The 21,621-nt window shown below is 37.0% G+C and overlaps 2 protein-coding genes across 3 annotated transcripts; both read right to left on the bottom strand.

Annotated features, from left to right (window-relative positions):
- Window positions 1-402: 402 nt before the first annotated feature.
- On the bottom strand, window positions 403-1,041 carry LOC122073681 (stress-induced-phosphoprotein 1-like). The gene has a single exon (XM_042638309.1). The coding sequence runs from the start codon at window positions 1,039-1,041 to the stop codon at window positions 403-405; it is 639 nt and encodes a 212-aa protein (XP_042494243.1).
- A 5,027-nt stretch (window positions 1,042-6,068) lies between these two features.
- On the bottom strand, window positions 6,069-18,970 carry LOC122072917 (serine/threonine-protein kinase CTR1-like). 2 transcript variants are annotated; one of them, XM_042637356.1, is made up of 17 exons: window positions 18,815-18,970; window positions 17,555-18,720; window positions 16,839-17,137; window positions 16,610-16,754; window positions 14,591-14,706; window positions 12,896-13,104; window positions 11,238-11,765; window positions 11,058-11,098; window positions 9,443-9,511; window positions 8,528-8,628; window positions 8,338-8,422; window positions 8,161-8,259; window positions 8,002-8,070; window positions 7,008-7,139; window positions 6,801-6,895; window positions 6,419-6,636; window positions 6,069-6,296 (listed from the first exon to the last, which is right to left on the bottom strand). In XM_042637356.1, exons 2-16 carry the CDS (start codon window positions 18,353-18,355, stop codon window positions 6,528-6,530), a joined length of 2,898 nt encoding a protein of 965 aa, XP_042493290.1. In that variant the 5' UTR covers window positions 18,356-18,720; window positions 18,815-18,970; the 3' UTR covers window positions 6,069-6,296; window positions 6,419-6,527. The 2 variants fall into 2 exon arrangements, with proteins under 2 accessions (XP_042493290.1, XP_042493289.1); XM_042637355.1 differs by having other exon boundaries at window positions 17,555-18,956.
- Between the last annotated feature and the right edge of the window lie 2,651 nt (window positions 18,971-21,621).

Raw genomic sequence — 21,621 nt, 5'->3', positions numbered from 1 at the left:
TATTTATTTATTTATTTATTTAAACTTTTTCTTTTTTGGGTTACTGGTGAAACATGAACGAAATCGTTTCACTGCTACAATGCAATCCCCAAATTACAACCATTCATTTCAGTTCTACTTTTCTTGCAAAGCAAAATAGAAAGAACACTTAATTTTTCCCCCTTTGGATAATTAATTAACGATCACTGGTTTAAATAACACGAAGAAACCAGTTAATGAAGCCATTTATAAATTATAATCCTCTTCTTCCTTCAGTTTCAAGGTCATTAATTTGGAAAGAAATACTCAACTAATATACCGAAAATCTGAACCTTTTTTCTCTTTTTTCTCTTTAATTTCCAAGTGTTGATCTTCTCGAGTTCCTCTGGTTTTAATGTCCCCCTCCTTTAGGCTTTAATTCGTTTACCGCGATTCGAGACGATCTAAACCCTCACTGGCGGCTGACGAACTGGGTTGGATCTTGATGGCCTCCTCGTACGCCTTCTTGGCTTCTTCCGTCATCTCCTTCTCCTCGTAGCACTGACCCAAGAGGCAAAAAGCCTTTGAATTGTCTGGGCTAAGCTTCACCGCCTCGACTAAGTCCGACAATGCCGAGTCAACTCTGCGTCGGCGATTTACTGCGAACTGCAACTCAGCACGCTTGAAGAGGGCGTCCCCTCGCTCGCGATCGGAGAGAGTCTTGACGGCTGGAGGGGAGAGAGCGATGTCGAGTGACCTGAGGGCAGAGGATTTGTGGCCTTGCAGATCGAGTGCTAGGGCTTTCAGTATGTGAGCGGCGGCGTCTTTTGGGTCGAGGAGCAGGGCCTTGTCAGCCTCGTCGACGGATTCCTTGGCGAGGGAGACGCAAGTGGATTTGTTGCGGGCGGATCGAGCTCGAGTCAGGAGCTGAGCGCCTTGGACGAAGTGGCGCTTCGCTTGGACGTTACCTCGATTTCTTAATCGCAGCTTCGCTAGGGCTTGTCTGGGGAAATTGTGCATCGCCAAGAACATCCCTAGACTCACTAAGACGAACAGGACTTGAATGAGAACGTCCGTCACCATCTCCTCTCTCTCTTGCTTGTTCGATCGTTTTAACTGCTACCTAGCTGCTAGAGCTAACCTCCTCCTTCCCCTGTCGCTCGCTGGAGCTTTTCTATCTGATGATGTCTTCATTTGTCTTGAAGAAGGAAATTAATGCTCTTTGCAGGGGGGGCGAGCAGAAATTGATTCCTACGTGGTAGGTGTTGAAGTTAGTTGTGAAAGGAGAGGTGTGATTAGGGGTGGCAACCGGTCGGGCCGGGCCTAGCTTTAAGGGATTTGAAAGCCTTGCACTGTGAACGTCCGTTTAAGTAAACGGACCTAGTTTTGGGGGGACATGATATGATTTATAATCGGGTTTCCTTAAACAGGCCTTAATCGGGCTTTAATCAAGCTACGGACCTATTTAAGCCTAAACGGGCTCGAAATGGGCTTTAATCGTGCGTACCTTAAAATTCTATTCTTAAGTGGGTTGAGATTATGATTGTTCTTTTTTAAAAGAAAAAAAGGGATTATGACCATTACAACTTATAAGATGAAGTTTAATTAAATCAAATCATTCTACAAAGCAAAAGGTAAGAAAGCTTAATTAGTTTCTTACTAGTAGTGGCACAATAGGAATTTTATATAATTAAAGGTGGTCGGGCTAGGTTGGGCTACAATGAGTTGGTTCAAGTCTGGCATATAAACATGTCGGTTCGATCGGGTGCCCGACGGGCTAGCTACCTACACCGTGAACTCTCGTTTAATAAATGTGCTGGGCTCTGGTCTAGGTTGGGCCATAAACGTGTCGGGCTTGGTCAAATTTACCTGTGCAGGCTTAGAATTGACACCCCTAGGTATGATTGGTCATTTGTTAAATTCTAATGCCCAATTCAACCAAGGGGAAGAGTTCTCTGTCATGGAGTGTGCTTCCTACATCAATGTGGGGTCAACGAGGGTGCAAGTGAAAACATCAATAGGGAGGGCATTCCAACCTTAATACTCGTCATTTCTCTCGTCTCTGTGTCTGTGGGCAAAAGCCTATGCCCATACACCCTTGGACAATTCTTTTTTCCTTCTATCATAATTGATAGTTGATATACTATTTTTTACTGAAAGCCGAGAGTGTAGATCAAGTTTCCGTACGAGAATGGTTCTTGTATGATCATGATCCACACACAAGGAATCCAGCTAGAATCCACATTAGGGCTGTATTCTATGTGTATAGATTAGGATCATACAAGAATGAACTTGATCATTTTTTGAAAGCACATGTGATCATGGTTTTAGGTATCCAACTTGGATTATGATTAGGATTGGTATCACTATTACATGCCAATTCCATTACATGGTGGATCTCGTGTTAGTGCAACAATACCGTGCAAGGATAAGATTGTCAAAAAAAGAATTAGTTTTTAGGGAAAATCAAGGGCAAAACTCTTCGATCTAGGCGGATTCCCAATTCGATACCATGCACTTAAATCATGCATGTGATTGAAAAAATAGATGAATTAATTAAGGATAAATAAGTTTAACTAAAAATAGGAAAAAGAACAAATTATTTATGATAATCAAATTAAATTAAAGAAAATAAATACAAATTAGAATTTGTGCACTATAAAGTACAATAAAATGTTAAGAGCGGCGTGGACTAGGTGATAGTTATCTTCCATTCCATTTTCTTTGTTTTGTTTCGATCAAGGTGCATTTTTTAGTAGGAATTGTATAAATAACATCTCTACAAATGCATTTAGAATATGTAATCTTCTTTTGATTTCTCCTTTATCTTGTTCCAAAGGTTATTTAATAAAATTAAAGAAACTATCAAAATTACATGAAAATGATTACTATTTTGTCATTTTTAAAAGATGAAAATGAAAGGTTTCACCCTCACCAAAAGGAAAAAGTATTGTAAACCTAGAGGACAAAAAAATTAGGTTGCAAATTATTTCACACTCAAGCTGTATAAGAAAGGGGGAAAATGAAATCACATTATAACCAATATAGATAAATTCCTTCTTTGCTTTCATTTTAATATCTATTTCTTATAAATAAATAAATAAAACAAAAGAGTGAATTAAGGATTTTTTTTCCTGGTCAGAAAACTAAGGAGTCGTAATCTTATTTTTTTTGTATTTTTCACTCTAAGAAAAAAATCTTACTTTTTTATCCTTTTAAGATAATATTTTTTTCCAATAAAGGTAAATCCTTTCATTTCAAATAAATACTGTATTAAATAAATTTCAATTTTTTGAAAACCTTCCTTCATCTCTACATAAAAATTATATTAAAAACTCTTAAAAATAAGACAAAAGAAGATTAAAAGAAAGTTACAAACTTAAAAAACTTCTTAATTCACTACAGTTAACAAGTTACTGCTTATTCTACCCAAAAAAAATCTAAGAAAATACTTGTAAGGTACTAAACTATAAATGTGAATCCATTTCAAACTTTGGATCATTAAGAGAAGGACCTGTTTATCATTAAATGTTATGGTTGGATTTGCATAACTTTATCATTAAATGTTGTGGTTGAAGTAGCATAACTTGAGCATTTTTATTTTTTATTTTTTGACAAGGCCAACGCTGGAATTCTCACATATACGTCCAGATAAATATACGTGCAATAAATCAAAATTTCCCCACATTATATCAGACAGATAGGGGTCACACTTACTATTACACTAGTATTTCTATTACTAGATAAGGTGGAGGAGTTGGAGGGTTGGACACTCAACCTTCCCTGGATTTATTCTAGACCCCACTGGCTAATTGCTTTTCTTAAAAAAAAAAAAAAAAAAAAAAAAAGGTCCCACTTCTCTCTGTGCTCATGGTTATCGATAAGGATTGATCCGGCTCGTAACAGTTTTACCCCTATTTTTCTTATTAAAAAAATTGATTTTTGGACAATTTTACCCAATACGATATTTGTCAAGTATCGATAATGCAATATTGAGATACTTGTCCCTTCTCTATATCTAGAACGAGTGCTCCCTTTTAAGTAAATTTCCCCAGTTAATTATCTAATTTTTTGGTAGGAACCTTGCCTTGGGTGTAATAAGTTGCAACATGGGGCATGCTCAATTGACCCTACTAAGGTCAGAAACTTCAGAGGACAGTTGACATACATATACTGATATTTAAGGTAATAAATTACATATTGACTTTCTAAAAACAAAATATTAAATATTGAATACATTTATCGGTATATTTTTGTTAATCTATTAAACTTAGCATATATTTTTCTAGAATTTTCTATGGAGTACTATTTTTCTAATTACCTTAATAAAATAAGGAGAAAAGAATGGTCATTGGTTCCACGGCCCTTGCACAATGAGGGAGTCAATGAGGGGAGAGGATGCACATGGGCATCAACAAGGGTGGAGGCATCATTTTACTGCCCTTTGTATTTGGGTACAAGGGCACCCGATCATGGAGTGTTCTTTTCCTCAAAAATAAATCTTTTGATTTTTTTTTTTACATGTCCAAATTATCCAATTACACCCACTGCTTTTTTTTTTCTTAACTTTTAATTTTTTTATCTGTTGAGAACTTGAGATGATTTATTTATTTATTTTTTTTTTATGCAAGGAGAATTCTATTTAGAAAATGGGAGCAAGCAGCCAATACAAAGCTTAGAAGCTCACCAGGGTAGCCAAAAACCCTCAAAGGGAAAGAAAGGTTCATTTAGATAAAGAGTAGGCTATTCCATTACAATTTCTACTAATATGTTAAAAAACAAACAAGGGAAAAGTATTTATTGAGAGACATAATATCCGCACTATGCTCACAATAGAAGGGAAAGAATAAGAAGGAACTGATAGGCTATTTGTGAGAATAAAGCAATCAGAGACAACCATTACCCTAGAGAAACATGCACGTCTTGCCGAGATGAGAGCTAGATGGATAGCCAAAGTCTCGCCAACTAAAGCTGGCACACGAGCTTGATGAGATGAAGCAATAACACACGCCCTTTTAGTGTGATCTTAACTATGTCTTACATGATTTTCCAAATAGGACGACCCTCAATCTATCAAGATATGTATTTGTTGTATGTGATGGAGATTAAAAAATTTTGTGACACATTTTCTAGCTACATATTAGTTTAATCTAATTGCATAATACAATAATTTGATGCTATATTAATCCACTAGTTCGGTGAGAAATCTCAAAGAATGAGCACTGATACCTATATGATTGAGGTTGTCTCTGTAGACATTAAAATTAGATGTAGGCATTAAAAGGAAAATATATTATTTATAATTATATGATACATAAGTCATCTCAATTCAAATTCTGGGAACTAAACGCTATGTTTGGTAGCCAAGAGAAAAAAAAAAAAAAATAATAAAGGAAAGAAGAGAGATAATTAAAAAAGTATTACTTTGTAATTACATTAAATGGAAGAGGAAAAAAATGTTTTTCTCATTGTTTTTTTGTCGTTATCTTGGAAAAAAAAAAAAAAAAATTAAGTAAAAGAAAACTTCACAATTTCTAAGGGAAATTTTGAAATTCAAAAACTGAATCTTCTTTTGATTAAGATTCAAGACATGTCAAACACAAAGAAAATTTCTTAAACCAAGTTTCTTTTCTTTTTTTCTCTTGACTACCAAACACAGCCTTAAAGTGAAAGCAAAGGGAAACGGGTGGGGGGTGGAATAATGAAAATGAGCTATTAAGGGATAACCTAGGCATTTTAAAAAGTCAGAAGAGAAGAAGAGGTGAAAATTTACTTTATTGGAAGAATCTGAACAGAGAAAAAAAAAAGTATTCCGTAGGAAAGTATGGATACATCAAGTGATGTAAATGAGCTTTTGAGAATAAGATTCATATGTTTTTGAGTACAATCAAAACAGGAATTTGAAAGTGAACACTAGCTTAATCTAGAGGTGGCAGCTTCAGCACGAAGAGTCAGCGGGAGGAGGTCACGGTGCCTGGTATTGTGTGTAAGAGCAGGTAGCCATTGGCAATTGGCCCTACTAGGTCCAGTTCTGAAATTGATTACAAAATATAGACATACAAAAGAGACTGTTGAAGTTGTCATATAAAGGGTCCACGAGTAGCAGTGGATGAATACAAAGACATTTTTATTACTTTCACTTGTATAATTGCACTTGTTGATACAGATTTAGTTCATACAAAACCTACGGTTACAATCGGCTTTGGATACAATTTCAGGCTAGATAAACAGAAAAAAGTCAACTGGTTATATCACAACGGCATTCCAGTCCTATTTCGCGTCATTAGAAAGCAAAAAAACTGCTCCTCTGGTGTAAGTTGATCTCCCTTCAAAAATACCTGGAGATACAGAAACATCTCTAGTTATACCTTTCAAATGGTTCAGATAAGCAAAACCACCAAACAAGCTTCAAACTTTTAATCTGGGCAAGGAACAAAAAAATAGGAGGTTACGGACGCACTGGGATCAGCGGGTACCCATGGTTAACTTGGACTTCAGACTTCAGCCTGAACTCCAAATGCGCATGGTGACACCAATTTCAAAGGAAATCCTAGACAGGGTGAAGCTCATCATTGTTCTCCTTGCTGGGCTCCCATTTGTATCAACTGCGGGGGTGACTTGAGCAACTTTTTTAGTGAGTTAACAATATTTGTGAATGAGGGACGCTGCGTAGGGTCACTGTCAAAAAAATACAGAGGAAAGATATAAACATTTTCCATCTGTGTTTTTGTTTTCACTACATAAATATTCTTACAGCTACAGAACTATATTGTCTTGAATAAGCCACATTGCAAATAAAAAACAGGAAAATAATCTAATTAATAAGTCTCTGGAATTCTTACTCAGCCCAGCAGGACTCCATGAGTGATACCAACATAGTGGAGGTGTTTGGTGGGATAACAAGTCTTCTATTCTGAAAAGCCACAGCTCCAACCACCTGAAACCTCAAAACGTCAATAAATCACTGTGTGAGCAGCATTGCTATACGCAATGCACATATAACTCCCCATTATGTTATAGTTTGTCACTTCTCAAACAGAAGCCAGTACCTGCACAGGGTTGAGTCCACTCCAAGGTTGTTGCATAGTTACAAGCTCCCATAAGATCACTCCAAAACTATAAACATCAGATTTCTCATTTGAGGGCTCTCCACGAAGGAACTCCGGAGCCATCCACTCAGGCTGAAAGGGAAAACAGGAGAATTACATGCTAATAAGATGCAGTAAAGAAAAATTTCAACCTACAAGAGATTGATGAAGATCTGATTTCATAAAGAATTGAACTATTAATCAATTGAGTGATCTTGAGAGAGATTTTTCTGATTAGGCATCTGCTCCCTGATTAGAGATATCCTGAGGCTAAGATGAAAAAGCAATGATAGCAGGAAACTGGATATTAGACACCATAACATCATATCACTAAATTCATTGGACATTTATTTTATATATATATATATATATATATATATCTTCTGATGGCTCATAAACTACCAGACGACATTGAAGATTAAGATCCCCTTCATCCCAGAGAGGGTTGGGTAGAAACTAACTTAATACAACCACTGTTAGATGCAGACAGACTTGGCATGTACTCACCAGACTCAAGTGGCCAAGAAAGAATAGGAATGTGCTCAAACTAAATACCTGAACTACACCACCAGAAGAGCTTTTCTAATGGCATACTAACACAGATAGTGTATCAGGGCCAGCAGGATTCCTGTTGGCTCACTCTCATACCCAACCAACCATTTGTCTTTCCTTTCTTTCCCCATTGGACTGGTGGTTTGATTGGTAAAATAACGAGATGAGAAGACACAACTAAAACAAATAACCTGTTTCATCAGAAAATTATTTTTTAGGGAACAATTAGCAGGAAGTAGATCAAAATTGGAAGGTACCCCTCTGACCGTGATGCTTAAGCAAATAAATGCATGTTGAATACCACAAGTACACATCTATCTTGACCAATGAGCTTCAGCATTCTAATTCCAGTGCTTATTTATGTGCATGTGAGGGCGCGTGAGAGTGAGAGAGAGAGACTCACTGTGCCAGCAACAGATTTTGATGATATGTAAGTGTTCGCTTTGAACCTGGACAATCCAAAATCACATACCTACATCCATTGCATTTAAAATGAGTAAAGCATGTAGCAAGCCGATACAAACTTTGAAAAGGTACTTAAATAGTTAAATAAAAGGTCTACCTTCACTGTCCAATTCTTGTCAACCAAGAGATTTGGAGATTTAAGATCCCAGTGAACTATTGGAGGGTTTAGGCAATGAAGATAATTGATTCCCTTCGCCTGCATCCAGAAAATCTTGTAAATATGACAGTAAACATGACCCAAGCTGAAAACAAATCAAGTTTAACTGACACAAACCACATCTAGTGCCATGCGTAACCGCCTCCTTTTATCCAAGATCTCACCAGCAGCTGCCCTGTGTATGAGGCGATAAAGGCTACCTCTGTTTCACAATAGTTCAGGATTTTAAAAGGGGTTAGGTACATGACCGATTGAACAGTTAACCCACATTCTTCAGTGACCACACTGTAACAGTAAAACTGTTTACCTAGGCAAATATTCAGTCACTATGGACAGATTTGGACGCTTTGTAACAGCACCCATGAAAAGGACAACATTAGGATGACGGATTCGTTTCATTATTGCAACCTATAGACAACGTTAAAGAACTGGTTGGCAGATAGTTGACAGGTAAACACGAATTTTTGCACGGAACAACCACAAAAAGAGAATGATACAACACAAGAATCATACATATCCTCTGAATCTAATTGCATAAGCACCAATACAATATCTTCATCTCCCACTTCATAATAGTATAAAATTCATGATGGAGCAGTATGATGAAGATGATAGTAAAATAACACAACACATTATAAACATGAATTTTTCAAATGCATAAAATATTATAATCTACCACATTTGCCTATATTGACATGATAAAATGCATCATCAGGAAGTGATATGACCACTGCCTTGTTGCAGTGATACAAGTCAAAATACAAGGATAAATGCAGAACAAGATCCCAAGCATATAAGTATATTGTTTAAAATACACAGAGACAGTAGAAAAGCAGCATGAATCTAATGATAAGACAAACTAGAGGTCTATGACATGAAGCAATTTGGCAATACCAACCATCACTGTATGGCAGTAGACACTTATCGATTTAAGATCCCATCCCTCCAACTATTTACTAATACATCCCATTGCAAAGGTTCCTTCATACTGATTATGAAACTAAAACTAGGCAGATTATACTGAGATGATTTGAACATTCATAATGAAGACCATTAAGTGATAACTTCCGGTGCAGCCCAAAAAAAAATCATATGTACAGGTGGATGATAGAAATAAATATGGTTTCAACAGTGAAAAAATAATTATTTCACATATAAAAAGATGTGATGACAATGATTCTGACATATGCAGCAATAAGAAGCTATTATGTCATACACATACCTCTCTCAGGAACTCCTTCAACTGATCATCATGAAAATCCTGGACATTTAGAACCTTGACCGCAACATCCTGCATTGCATGTTTGTATCTTAATTAACCCAAGAAAAACAGATCAGAAAGTGAAAAATCATCTTAAAGAGAGGATCTAATGCATTCAGTAAAGATGAACAAGCCACATGATTACAGCTACCACAGACTCATGTGCAATTCATGCATGGACACCATCTGGACACCATCACTTGCAGTAGGTGGTCAGCATATGAGCAACACATACAAAAATGGACAAAATCAAGCAAAATGAAATAATTTCAGCCCCCATGCTAACTACACCCAAAATACCAGTTTCATTGTATGAACATGGAGATCTCCATAACCTTTAATAAACCCAACAAGGAAGGTTACATAAGTGGAAACTCAAGTATATGATTTATGAAATACATATTGAATACAATGAAAATATAGAGGATCATGCAAGTGAAACTATAGCCAGGACAAAATCTGTTCTAAAACATAATTTTTGCATTCTAAAATTAACTAGAAAACAATTTCTTTCTTGAAGAAAGCATTTACACTAAATTCTGAGGATGTACTAGCCAACTCCCACAACCAAGATTAATCTCACCAATAGAAGACTGCCTGCCGACTGCGAAACACAATCAGTGTTCAGTGACCTGAACAAACCAGCAGACCAGATACACATTTCCTGCTGTGGATAAGAAATAAACTAATTGATTGGTAACATTTTGAAGAATAGAACATCGACATCCCAACTTCAGAAAAGCATTACCAAGCAGAGTACCCACTATGTCCAGGCTTACAGCAGTGGGGACCCTTTCCCATTATTCTAGGGGATACACCTAGCCACTTTAGCTAAGTGATTTATGTTAAGGATTTTCAATGGGAAACAAGAAGGTTACGCATAGCCAGCTACACCACAATAAGTAAGCTGGAGCTGGAGCTGGAGTCCAGCTTTCTTTCTGTCATTTAGCGAGGTGGAGACCAGGGAGAGAGCTTCCTAATCGACCAATCGTCGAACAGCTAACTGATATTTTTACCTACAAGTGAGCCAACAGTTTATGTATAAGATACTATCATTACCACCTGGAACATTAGACATCTAACCCGTAATCTCAACCACCCAATTGCAAGAGCAGCATTCACCAACAGAGCTATATCCATCCAAGTGTGAAGGATGCAAGGAGGAGTCAAATGCTTCTAGAGGAAAGCATTTGCAACACTAGCTATAGACTTCATAAGTCTCCCATGAACCTCAATAGGAATCCACGAAGGTGACCAACAAGGAATAGAAATTCCCTTGATGAAGGTATATGTGGGCATGAATAGGGGCTCATGAATGGAGCAACTATTCTTCTATCACCAAAAGAACCAATATCAGATTACATACCATGGATATTCAATAGGCTCATATGAATATCATATACTGCTCATAAAATATCCTAATACTGAAATGCTGTATGTGAATCAAATGTATCAAAATATCCCTAGCTAAGTGCAGAATTTCAAAAGGGCGCAAATTAGCACTGTCAATGAACATTAAATCTGTAGCATAACATAAGACTATAAACTGATCTTAAAACAATGTAAAAGAACTAACCGAACCATGCCACTCAGCACGATGCACCGTCCCGAATGAACCTTCAAAATAAAATGCAAGAACTATATCAAGTACAAAGTTCCCACGAATAATTAAAGCAAAAGTAAGATTTGGCAAATTCATCCCCCAGCAGGGAAACCTATAAAATCCAACTAACAAAAAGAATAAATAAATAAATACCTGAACCAATGATCTCCTTTATTTGTAATTCATCCCAAGAGATCTCAAGCCAATCCATTGCAAGAGACGGCTCCATATTCAAATATCTTGGCACAGTAGCAGTAGCAAAACCAACCCCGTTCTCAGGTTTGCTCTCGATCTCCCTCAGCTCCATTCGACTGCATAACTGTAATTTAAATTGTTCAACTGCACCACACATAACTTGACTTTGTTTTCCAATTAAAGATTCTTTACAAGTTGCATATGTAAGATCTTTGTCTCTGTTAAGTCTGGAATGCCCATGCATTGACATTCCAGGAGCAGCGTCTAGAGCTTCTGATGAGTTGCTCTGGAAACAGTTGGCCTTATCATCTCTGTACTGCAGAGGCATCAGTGGTGACTCCAACCTTCCACTCTCATCATCAATTGGGAAGCACATAGAAGGCTTTGGATTTGCGAACAGGTCATGATCGTACAATGGTTGGACTTCTTTTGGCAAGGGTGCAAGGGAACGACTTCTATAGTTGTCATCGAAAGCAAGCATATTTTCTGCAAATGGAGAAAAGATAGTTAGCCTTGCCAATCTACATCCACTCAGTTGCATATATATATTGAAGTACAAGTAAAAAACAAGTACCAATAAAGCTTGGCATAAGCTCCATTTTTAAGCTAATTGTAACAAATGGAAAACTTTATGAGGCATGGATGAAAAGGATAGTCAGATCTCAGACACACATACTTAAGTAAAATCTTTAGATGCCAAGACATGTTTCAGCCTGTCATCACAAAATCTTACAGAAGTTTAGCTGAAAGATACATAAGACTTCTAAATGCTTGTGCAGCAAGCTATTTTAGGAAGCCATTAACTTCATAATGCCCCTGAGATTAAACTACTAGGTATATGTTCAATTTTTAGCAAATGAAGAAATCTTCAAGAATCTATTACTACTCTCTCAAAATTTTGTGAGATGAGAGGCATGCTAAGTATAACATTATCCATTTTGAACCAAAACCAGTAAAGCCCATACAGTTTCTCCACAATCCCCTTTTCTCTCTCCATAATAGAAGTAAAAACTGATGCAGAGTCCTGGTCTATCCAGAAGCAAAAAATCAAAATTATTCACCTTTTTCCTTTTCACTGCTGCTCGTCAAAAACCTAAATCACAGCTACCACAATGGTGCGAGTTCCCAGGGCATTATTTTTCTGGGAAACTTGCAACCCCCCCCCCCCCCCGGATAGATGTTAGCATCTGTTAGTTAGCTGCCTCTGTGTCTGTGACTGAGATGTGTTATTCCAATTTTTTTTCCCTAGGAAATACGTAATATACATGTAAATGAGATACATCTAGACATGTTTTGACATGTACAAATGCATGTTTATTCTCAGATGTAGTCGCAAGCAGTGACTACTTATAGCATAGACCATGAGACCTAACTATCAGTTGATGTTTTTTATAATAAAATAAAATAAAACAAAAGAGACATAACTATCAGTTGACGTTTTATATAATCAAATAAAACAAACCGAAGGTGACATCTGCATCCGCAGTATCACATACCACCAACTCAAACATCAAGAATCACAATTAGAGATGATCCCATACAATCGAATGCATCTTTCAATCACTAGCAATATAGAACTTAATATCTGATGTTCAGGCATACAAAGTGAATGATACCTGAATTTGGAGAATTTTCTGGAAAAGAACATGAGTGCTCTGGCTTTAGCAATGGACTACAAGAAGCATTATCCATATAAGATTGTTGGAGACCCTTTGGACTAGAAAACTGCAATGGTGAAGGTATTGATGAAAGTAAAGCTCCATTGATTGAGGAATCTGGACCATGAACATTTCCTGGTTGCCCAACCAGATCAACTACATATTCCCTGTTAAATGAAATAAATGTTGCATTAAAAAAAAAAAAAAAATGCACTCTACAGTCTACAACACAGTTACATAATAAATAAATAAATGCACTCTACAATTCATTTACCGTCCGTGAAAATGCTGATTTTAAGCCTGAAACATAAAGTCTCACACACATCAATGATGCCCAGTGTACCTGACTTATTGGAAGAGGTGATATATGGTATGTTGGAAATAAATGACTTATTTGACATCATGCAAGCAACTTTATGTGACAGTTCAAACAACACACCAAACCCTTGAGGATGAAACAGATCTCAGAGCTCCTAATGTTTAGTTTGTGTCTCACAATCTATCCCATTTACTCCTATTTGGCATGATGATTAGCAGGGTACTGCCGCTGGTAGGTCTTGGGGAAATTGGAAACTTCGGTTCTCTGAATCCAATATATGGGATTCTTGGGGGAGTTTAGAGTGATGTGCACATTTTTGGGGTTTTTGGCCATTTGTCTACAGACTGAGTAAAAAAGGCGCAGCCAATGCACGAGGGTCCTACCACTGCAGGGTCTGGGGAAGTCATAATGTACGCAGCCTTATCCCCGCTTCATAGAGAGGCTGTTTCCCAACTCGAACCCGCAACCACTAGGTTGCAATGGAGCAACCTTATCGTTGCACCGAGGTCCGCCCCCAAGCTATGTTTACAGATTGTGTTAAGTTTGTCTCGAATTCTTGACCTGTTTTGAAGATTGACCTGATCCGACATATTTTGGTGGCGACCCGAATGGGAAATTTTCTGAGATCTGTGATGGAAGCAGAGGGCTTGGGCCTAGCCCATCACTGATCTCGTATGGGGGTGCGGGGGCGGTATGGTTAGACCGGATCGACCGCGACCCGATGAGTCGAACCGCTATTTGGAGTATATATATATATATAATGTACTGTTGCTTGTTGAGAGTCATTGTATTCTAGGGTTTTCACGAAGCTAGGGTTTCAGGGCGAGTTCTTCCTCGCCGCTGTAATCTCTCTTCTGGATAGTGAATCATCTTCTTCTTCGCCCGAGGACGTAGCACACCACCCTGGTGTGTGAACCTCGTTAAATCTCTGTGTCGTACGGATCTATTGTCTCCCTTTATTCGTGTTTCTTGGTGTTTGATCTAACAGATTGTGTGTGTACTATTCAGATCTTTGATAGTACAAGCTCCCTCTGGTTGTCTTCACCCATGGACATAGGCTTATAGCCTAACCACGTAAATTTCTTGTAAATCTCTGTGATGTGTTCTCGTGTTTCATTTTGCATCATTTTTCTCTTCGCTACAAATCCTAGATTGTGTTGGTTGGAACACAATAAAAATTTTTATGGAAGAAGTCGAGACATCAAATTCATATTGATTCCTCCCCCAGGTGCTAAGCCTTAAACCTAAGCAAATCTAAAAATATTCCAGAATGAAACTGAAAAGCAGGACTCATGTACCAGAAGAATAGCTGGGTAAGAAAAGCAATATCCAACCTTGATGACTGCTCATTATCTCCAACTTTGACAAGACATGAAGACCGATGGTCTGCTGCACAATATTTGCAACCACGTGCTATCCGGCATGGTAAACCTATGTAGTCGGCCAACTTCTGTAAATGCAAAACTGGCATCCATTAGATGCTCTGCAGAAGACATTAAACAGGCTTCTAACAGTATACCAACCTTGGATCAACAGCTTATCTATGAATCAACATACTTCACCCATAGAAAATGGCGATTACATTACAATCAATAATTCGAAACTACTATATCAAAATAATCCATGCCTAAGAACATAATTTAGCATTCCTTTAACCCTTTTTGGAGGTAGAGCCAGTTTCAATGAAGATACAGCCAATTCTTTCTTTCTTTCGAGAAGTAATTTTTTGGCAGAAGTAAACCAATAAAGCTTTTAAATAATTTGAACTTCCATTAGAAACGTTTCAAATCAACTTTAGAGCTAAAACCCTGAACATGCCATATACAGATGCTGAAATGCTACAAGCAGAATGCAATTTGAATTTTCATACAATAGGATATAACATCCACATAAATGATAACTATCAGAACCATTGTGCTCATTGTTAATTGAACACAAAAAAAGAAACATGAGCTACCCTACCCTTTTTAGAAAAAATTAAATAAAAATAGATTAATAGAATTACACTAGACGGTCTAGTAAATTCTCCAACAACACTAATGATATAGTATGTTATAGAATTTCTCGTTCAAACCAAGTAATGAAAAATCTGCTCTCAAGTATCAACATTCACCAAAACCAGTAAAGAACATGTAAATAAACTTCAATGTTTACAAAAACTTGTCCAGGAATTGCAAGATGATGAAAATGCATCAGAACTCCAGTGGTTGGAACTTGAAAAGAACTAATACTTACGATCACTTATTCCCAAGTTCAGAGAAGAAGGTCGTATAGCATAGTCAAACAGAATATTTTCTCCTTTATTGCACTCACCTTTGTGTTCATTACCAATACTCTTTTTTTTTTTTAAACTGAAACTCCCATAATATGTGACCAGTTGAAGATTAAAAAAAAAACCCAACAGTTCTCAAAACTACCAAACTGCCTACCATTTACATATATGGTCTTAAAAACAAGAACAAACTACACGAATGGGTTATAACTAGCATAACATATAATGGAATGACGATTCCAAGTCGCACTCCAAGAAACAAATCTTTTGACATGGGAACAGAACGGATTGATTACGTAATAAAGGCAGATCTTATAGAAAAAATATTAAATGATAAGAACCCACTATTTTCACACAAATTTATTGAACTTCATGACATTACAGGAGTACCTCACTGCATGATGAAAGGATAGAGTCCTCTTAATAAATTGGTTTAGATGGACTGATTAGGTAATAAAGGCAGATCTTATAGCACAAATATCCAATGATAAGAACCCACTATTTTCACACAAATTTAGTGAGCTTTTCATGACATTACAGGAGTACCTCACTGCATGATGAAGGGAAAGAGTTCTCTTAATAAGTTGGTTTAGATGATTTTGAGCATTATCTTGATGCTTCTAATTGAGTTGCATGCACATGTGATACCCATCACCCTGGCCAGACATTCGAATCCAATTTAAAAAAAAAATAGCTCCCAGCAATATGAAGATACAGAGGAACTGATGTGTGTGTGTTGTGTGTTCTGCAATAAATACTACCAGACTGAACCAGCCCAACCCAACTTTAGTCTTCAGAAGGGTTCTAATTTAGGTTTTTGATTGATAAAAGAAACTGCAGCCCCGCCAGATAATTGGATCAATAATACAAAGACAGAGAACTGAGACTTTTATGTTCAACAAGAACGAACTCAAAAAAATAAACCGACAACCAACGAATATTTGTATTTTCAGTATATTACTATACTAGAAATGACAGTACTCAATTCTGCACAGGTAAATAGATTGGCCAAACTGAAACAAATAAATGAATTTAGCATGCAAAATAGTAAAGGTAATCCATCAAATAGAATGCCCATCACCTTGAACAGAATGGCACGATGCCTACAAAGACCCATAGATAGACTGCCAATGGGGAGCACAATACACCGTTGATAATCCTGCAGTCTTTTACTAACCATTTTCCAATGCCTGTGGAGATCACCTTGCTCTATGGGAAAGGCACCCCTTCAAGTTACAATGGAATAAATTTCAGTCAAAGAGTAGAATATAGCTCATGTAATAGGCCAACGAAGATGGAAAGGATGATACCCCATATAGATAGAAACTAGTTTGCCAAGCTTCTCCACCAACATTAACGTGTTTTCTGATGCATTGTAAAGTTCTTGTGCCTTGGCTTCAAGCTCTTTAAGGCGTAAATCACCATGTCTATCAACGAGTACCACCTCCATTGATGAATCACCAGGATCAATAGATTTAAGTGACAGTAAAGGTGGCGGCCGCTTCCCTTCCTCCAAATCATTACACATCATCCATAGGTATGGATTCATCCCCAGAATGTTGTAAAAACCATCCGAAATCTTGTCCGAGTATGACAAGCATCCACTCGCCTGAGAAAAGATGCGAGAAGAACATTGAAGACCTTAGCACGTCAAAGAAAGTTTTAACTTCAAAACTATTATCACAAATAAGCGTGTTTTGAAAAACATTACGGTCAAGACTAGTGTTCCAACCTTAACTTCAAGTTATTGTTAAACTAGTTCCAGTCAATCTCCACTGCATCAAACAGAAGATCCGTCCACTCAACAGTGAGATGACACTAAAACCGACAGATATTTACTGTAAAATCCATCTATCCTTTCCAGGAATCTATAAACAACAATAAAATTGCTAACGTAGAGACTTATGTTCCTAAAACCAGAAGCTTCAAAAGTTGGAAACAACGATAACAAAACCCGAACCGACATAACAAAAGATTTATTCGTCGAAGTGAGGAAAGAAGCAGGAAAGGAAAAAATTCTACGTACCCAGAGGCGATAGGAAACCATTTCAACATCAGAAGAACCAGCACGGCTCTTAAATGGAGACTCTCGAAAGAAATCCGGTTCATCAGCCAAACAAGCTTGAGAGGACAGACGAACTGCAAGCGAAAGCTGTAGGTAGTAACTGTCATCCTCCTCTTCTTGCCTTGTCGACCGTTGCCAATCCTTAGCATCGTTCGACACATTCTCGTCCACCGTCGTCGTTCCCGAAAAAAGGCTTCCAGCGTAACCACTCTCACTCAGTCTACGAGACGAAGCTTGCCGGCCGAGTATCCGGTCCCGACTAACAATCAACTCAGGCGGCTGATCTCGATCGAGTATCCGGTCATGGCTAACAATCAACTCAGGCGGCTGATCTCGACCGAGTATCCGGTCATGGCTAACAATCAACTCAGGCTGCTGATCTCGGCCGAGTATCTGGTCATGGCTAACAATCAACTCAGGCGACTGATCTGGCTCAAGCAATGGTCCACTGTCCTCATCGTCAGATCTCGAATTCAAGGGAATCGATCTATCTGATCCTTTCCTATCCAAAAACCGATCACCGAAAGCCAAAAACTGCTTCCCCAAACTAAGCTTTTTGCCCAGGAAGAGATCCGATGCAGTTAGATTCTTTTTAATCGATTCCTCCTTCACAGGCTTAGAGGCTTTTTCGTCATTTTCGGTGTTGACGCTCGTTTGCGGAATCTTCTTCTCATGATCCGGAAGGAGTAGCTTGGACGCAGCAGGATCATATCCTTCAACCGGAAATTGCCTCGGGAAGAAGTATGTCGCTCGATGAGGCATTTCTCAAAAGCCTCAGGGAACCAAAAACACAAACTCTTTAGACTATCTCTCAAACACTAGCAATCTCCACCTATTCAAATCATCCGCGAAGATCAATAGCTACTAATTACAATCGAAGAACCTCTGCAACTACAAGTTCCTCTCAGTTGATCATTCCTGTAGGAGAAGCAAAACCAGAAGCAGCAGCACACAGGAATGACATTTAAAGAACTTCGTATCAGATTCTTATCAAATGCCAGTGATTTCAACAGACAAAAGCGACATTGGAACAGAGCACGACAACATGTTTGCGGCGATTGTGAGGGTTTGTGGATCATGAAACGCTGTCACGCATTCGTATTCCAGAGCCGAAACCGATCGTTAGCCTGCAAAGTTTACGTAATCGATTTTGTACAGAGTAGAGCTTTGATAACAAGCAAGAAAGAAACAAAAATAGTAGAATAAAATAGAGAAAATTACTGCAATGATCAGATAAACAACAATGGCGGTGACGGTTCTACAGAGCAATCCAATCGAAAGTCCTTCTCGTTCTTGAGTTTTCCTATATATTTGTTTCAAAACGCTTTGATCGTGGAGGAAGAAAGAGGTGAACAAGTTGTAATAAAAATAAGCGCGAACTACTAACTAACGCTCTCTGCGTGATACGCACCCCTTTTCCCCACGTCTACACGTGAGCATGGAAGAGAGCTCGTTGAAAGTAGCTCGTTGAAGGAAGACGTCGGTGCGCATTGCGCACCTCGTCTATGCTAGAAAAAAAACCTCGTCACTGTTCTTGTTTGAAGTCGGGCTTTTATAGCTGTGCACTTTTCAGCTACGCCATCCCCATTGGGAAGCGCGAAAGCGTGAGCTTCAAAATTCATGGGAAGGAAATATTGTCACCTCCGGGTAGGGTATAACCCGGAATCAGGATCCGGATTGTCACGGTCTATCTGGATCGGATCAAAATAATATATCCTACGCATCCATTTTTTTACAAAATCAGTCCCGACCTATTTGTATCCGGTATTACTTCCGAATCAATGATCTATGGGAAAAGCGATCATATTCATATAGAGAATTGCATAATAGGTAGGATAGACTTAAAATAACTATTAACGAAGTCGTAAGAAAAGATATGTAAATAGTATGATTAAATTCTGATATGATCAACAAAGATCCACGTAATTGATCCCTTATAAGGGATGTTCCTAGGATAATATTCTATTTTTACTGCTTATTTTTTTTCTCTTCTTCTATTTTCTTGTTGCACTGCTTTTAATTTGTATTTCTTTTACTTTTATGATCATATTAAATTCTTGTATTTGACTCCATTTAGGTGAGAACTTGGGATAAAATTATGGATATTATTGTTGTTGTATTGAATCATAATCACCTTGGATCCCTTACACCCCCCCCCCGGCAAAAAAAACACCTTGGATCAATCGGTTAGCTTAAAATTTTGATATATTGGCATTTAGGCTCTTTGGACTATACAAAATGAGTTCGAATTGAATCAAGAGAATCAGATTTGGCATGGGCCGATTAGGGTTTAGGCCAATATCGGCTGGAAATAATGTTGGTCAATACCTTAATTAATAAAAAAATGATATCTAATTTTTTTCGTTAACACATGTTTATCCATAATTTTTTTTATCATGTATTATTTTTTTGGAGAATATCTTCAAGTCACAAGGGTTTTCTACACTCATAAAAAAAAAATCTCTCTTTTTTATAAGAAATATTGATTTAAAATTATTTTTTACTGCCATCTGACTTTGCAAGTGCATGGCAATGGACGTGCAAAATTTGTTTAGTCCCAATTGTGTTGATTAGGTAAAAATGTTTACTTGTAGTTGAGAAACAATGGTTCCCTCTACCACATTGTAATGGAGTTCGAAAAACCTTTGACATTATTCTATGATTCCCATCCAACCATTTGAATATGTAGATTAAGAGATTCTCTTAATTTAGCCATTTGGCTATCTTTTTTTTATAATTATTATAACCCTTCAACTGAATTCCTCGTCAAGCAATCATGTGAATGCAGCATTCTTTTTACACTTTGTTATTCCAAATTGAAACACTAATTAGATATTTATACAAGTGCAATATGTGATAATCTCAAACTCAAATCTTAATCATCAAGCAATCATCTGAAAGCAACAATTTTTTTTTTCTCGCAATTCTAAATTGAAACACTATTCACATATTCATACAAGTGCAACATTTTATAATATTAAACTCAAACTTTAATCACATAAATACATATTACGCGAGCTTCAAACATAAACACTTACAATAAGATAAATGTAGAAATTAAATCATACGTTTGAAATGAAGAATAACTAAACTCTAAACCATTTAAATCAATATGACATCAAAGGAGAAAATATATATAAAAGACTACAAGCACCTCAACTAAAGAACATGCATTTATATGTTAATTATTTACAATTAATAATTATTTGCACATTAAATGATGCAATCACAGCCAAGAAAAATAAAAATTAGTAAATTGTGTGTACAAGCAAGACAACTTTTTTTGGGATAAAAGAGTCAAGACAACTATAAGGACCATAACCTGAAATTTTCCTTAGTATTCTATATCGCAATGATACTCATGAACATAATATATTGGTACCCCCCCCCCCCCACCTCTGCAACAAAAAAATTACTATTAATACCACTTGACGAGGGACCATTACTATTATTGAATTATTCAAAACTTTATTCTCAATCTACATCAAAACTAAAACTAAATATGTGAGGATTGGTTATTGTGGGAGTCAACCTATTTACAAAAATAGAACATTATTATAGTTGTCATGTAATAGGTATTTGCTCTGGCTATATATCTAGATTCTCTCCCACCAAGCCAAACAAAATAATTTTCAATTATTTAAAATTTTTATAATGAACTCAAAATATTTCCTTTATATTTATATACCAAATTGATGGCCTTAAATAAAAAGAACCTAAAAATTATTAGAAATATTCGGATATTTCCACACCCATTTTAGCCATATTGATAACTTAAAAAAAAAAAAATGATATCCATTAAAATAGAATAATTTGATGTCATTCAAAATTAAATGAGCGAGATATTTGGAACTAAAGCTGGTCTAACTGTTAAGCAATCAAAATTAATTTGGTTCACAAGTATGCTGTTGACTTTGGTGCACTACTTCATTTCTTCTCCGTGACCTCACTTTACTTTATTTAATTGTTATTATTAATTATTAACTTTTATTGGGCGGTGGGAGAGTAAGTGGGGTTTTTTTTTTTTT

The sequence above is a fragment of the Macadamia integrifolia genome, chromosome 3 (assembly GCF_013358625.1).
Source record: "Macadamia integrifolia cultivar HAES 741 chromosome 3, SCU_Mint_v3, whole genome shotgun sequence".
Classification (NCBI taxonomy): Eukaryota; Viridiplantae; Streptophyta; class Magnoliopsida; order Proteales; family Proteaceae; genus Macadamia; species Macadamia integrifolia.
The sequence above is the reverse complement of the archived record's forward strand: the minus strand, read 5'-3'. Positions and strand labels throughout refer to the sequence as shown.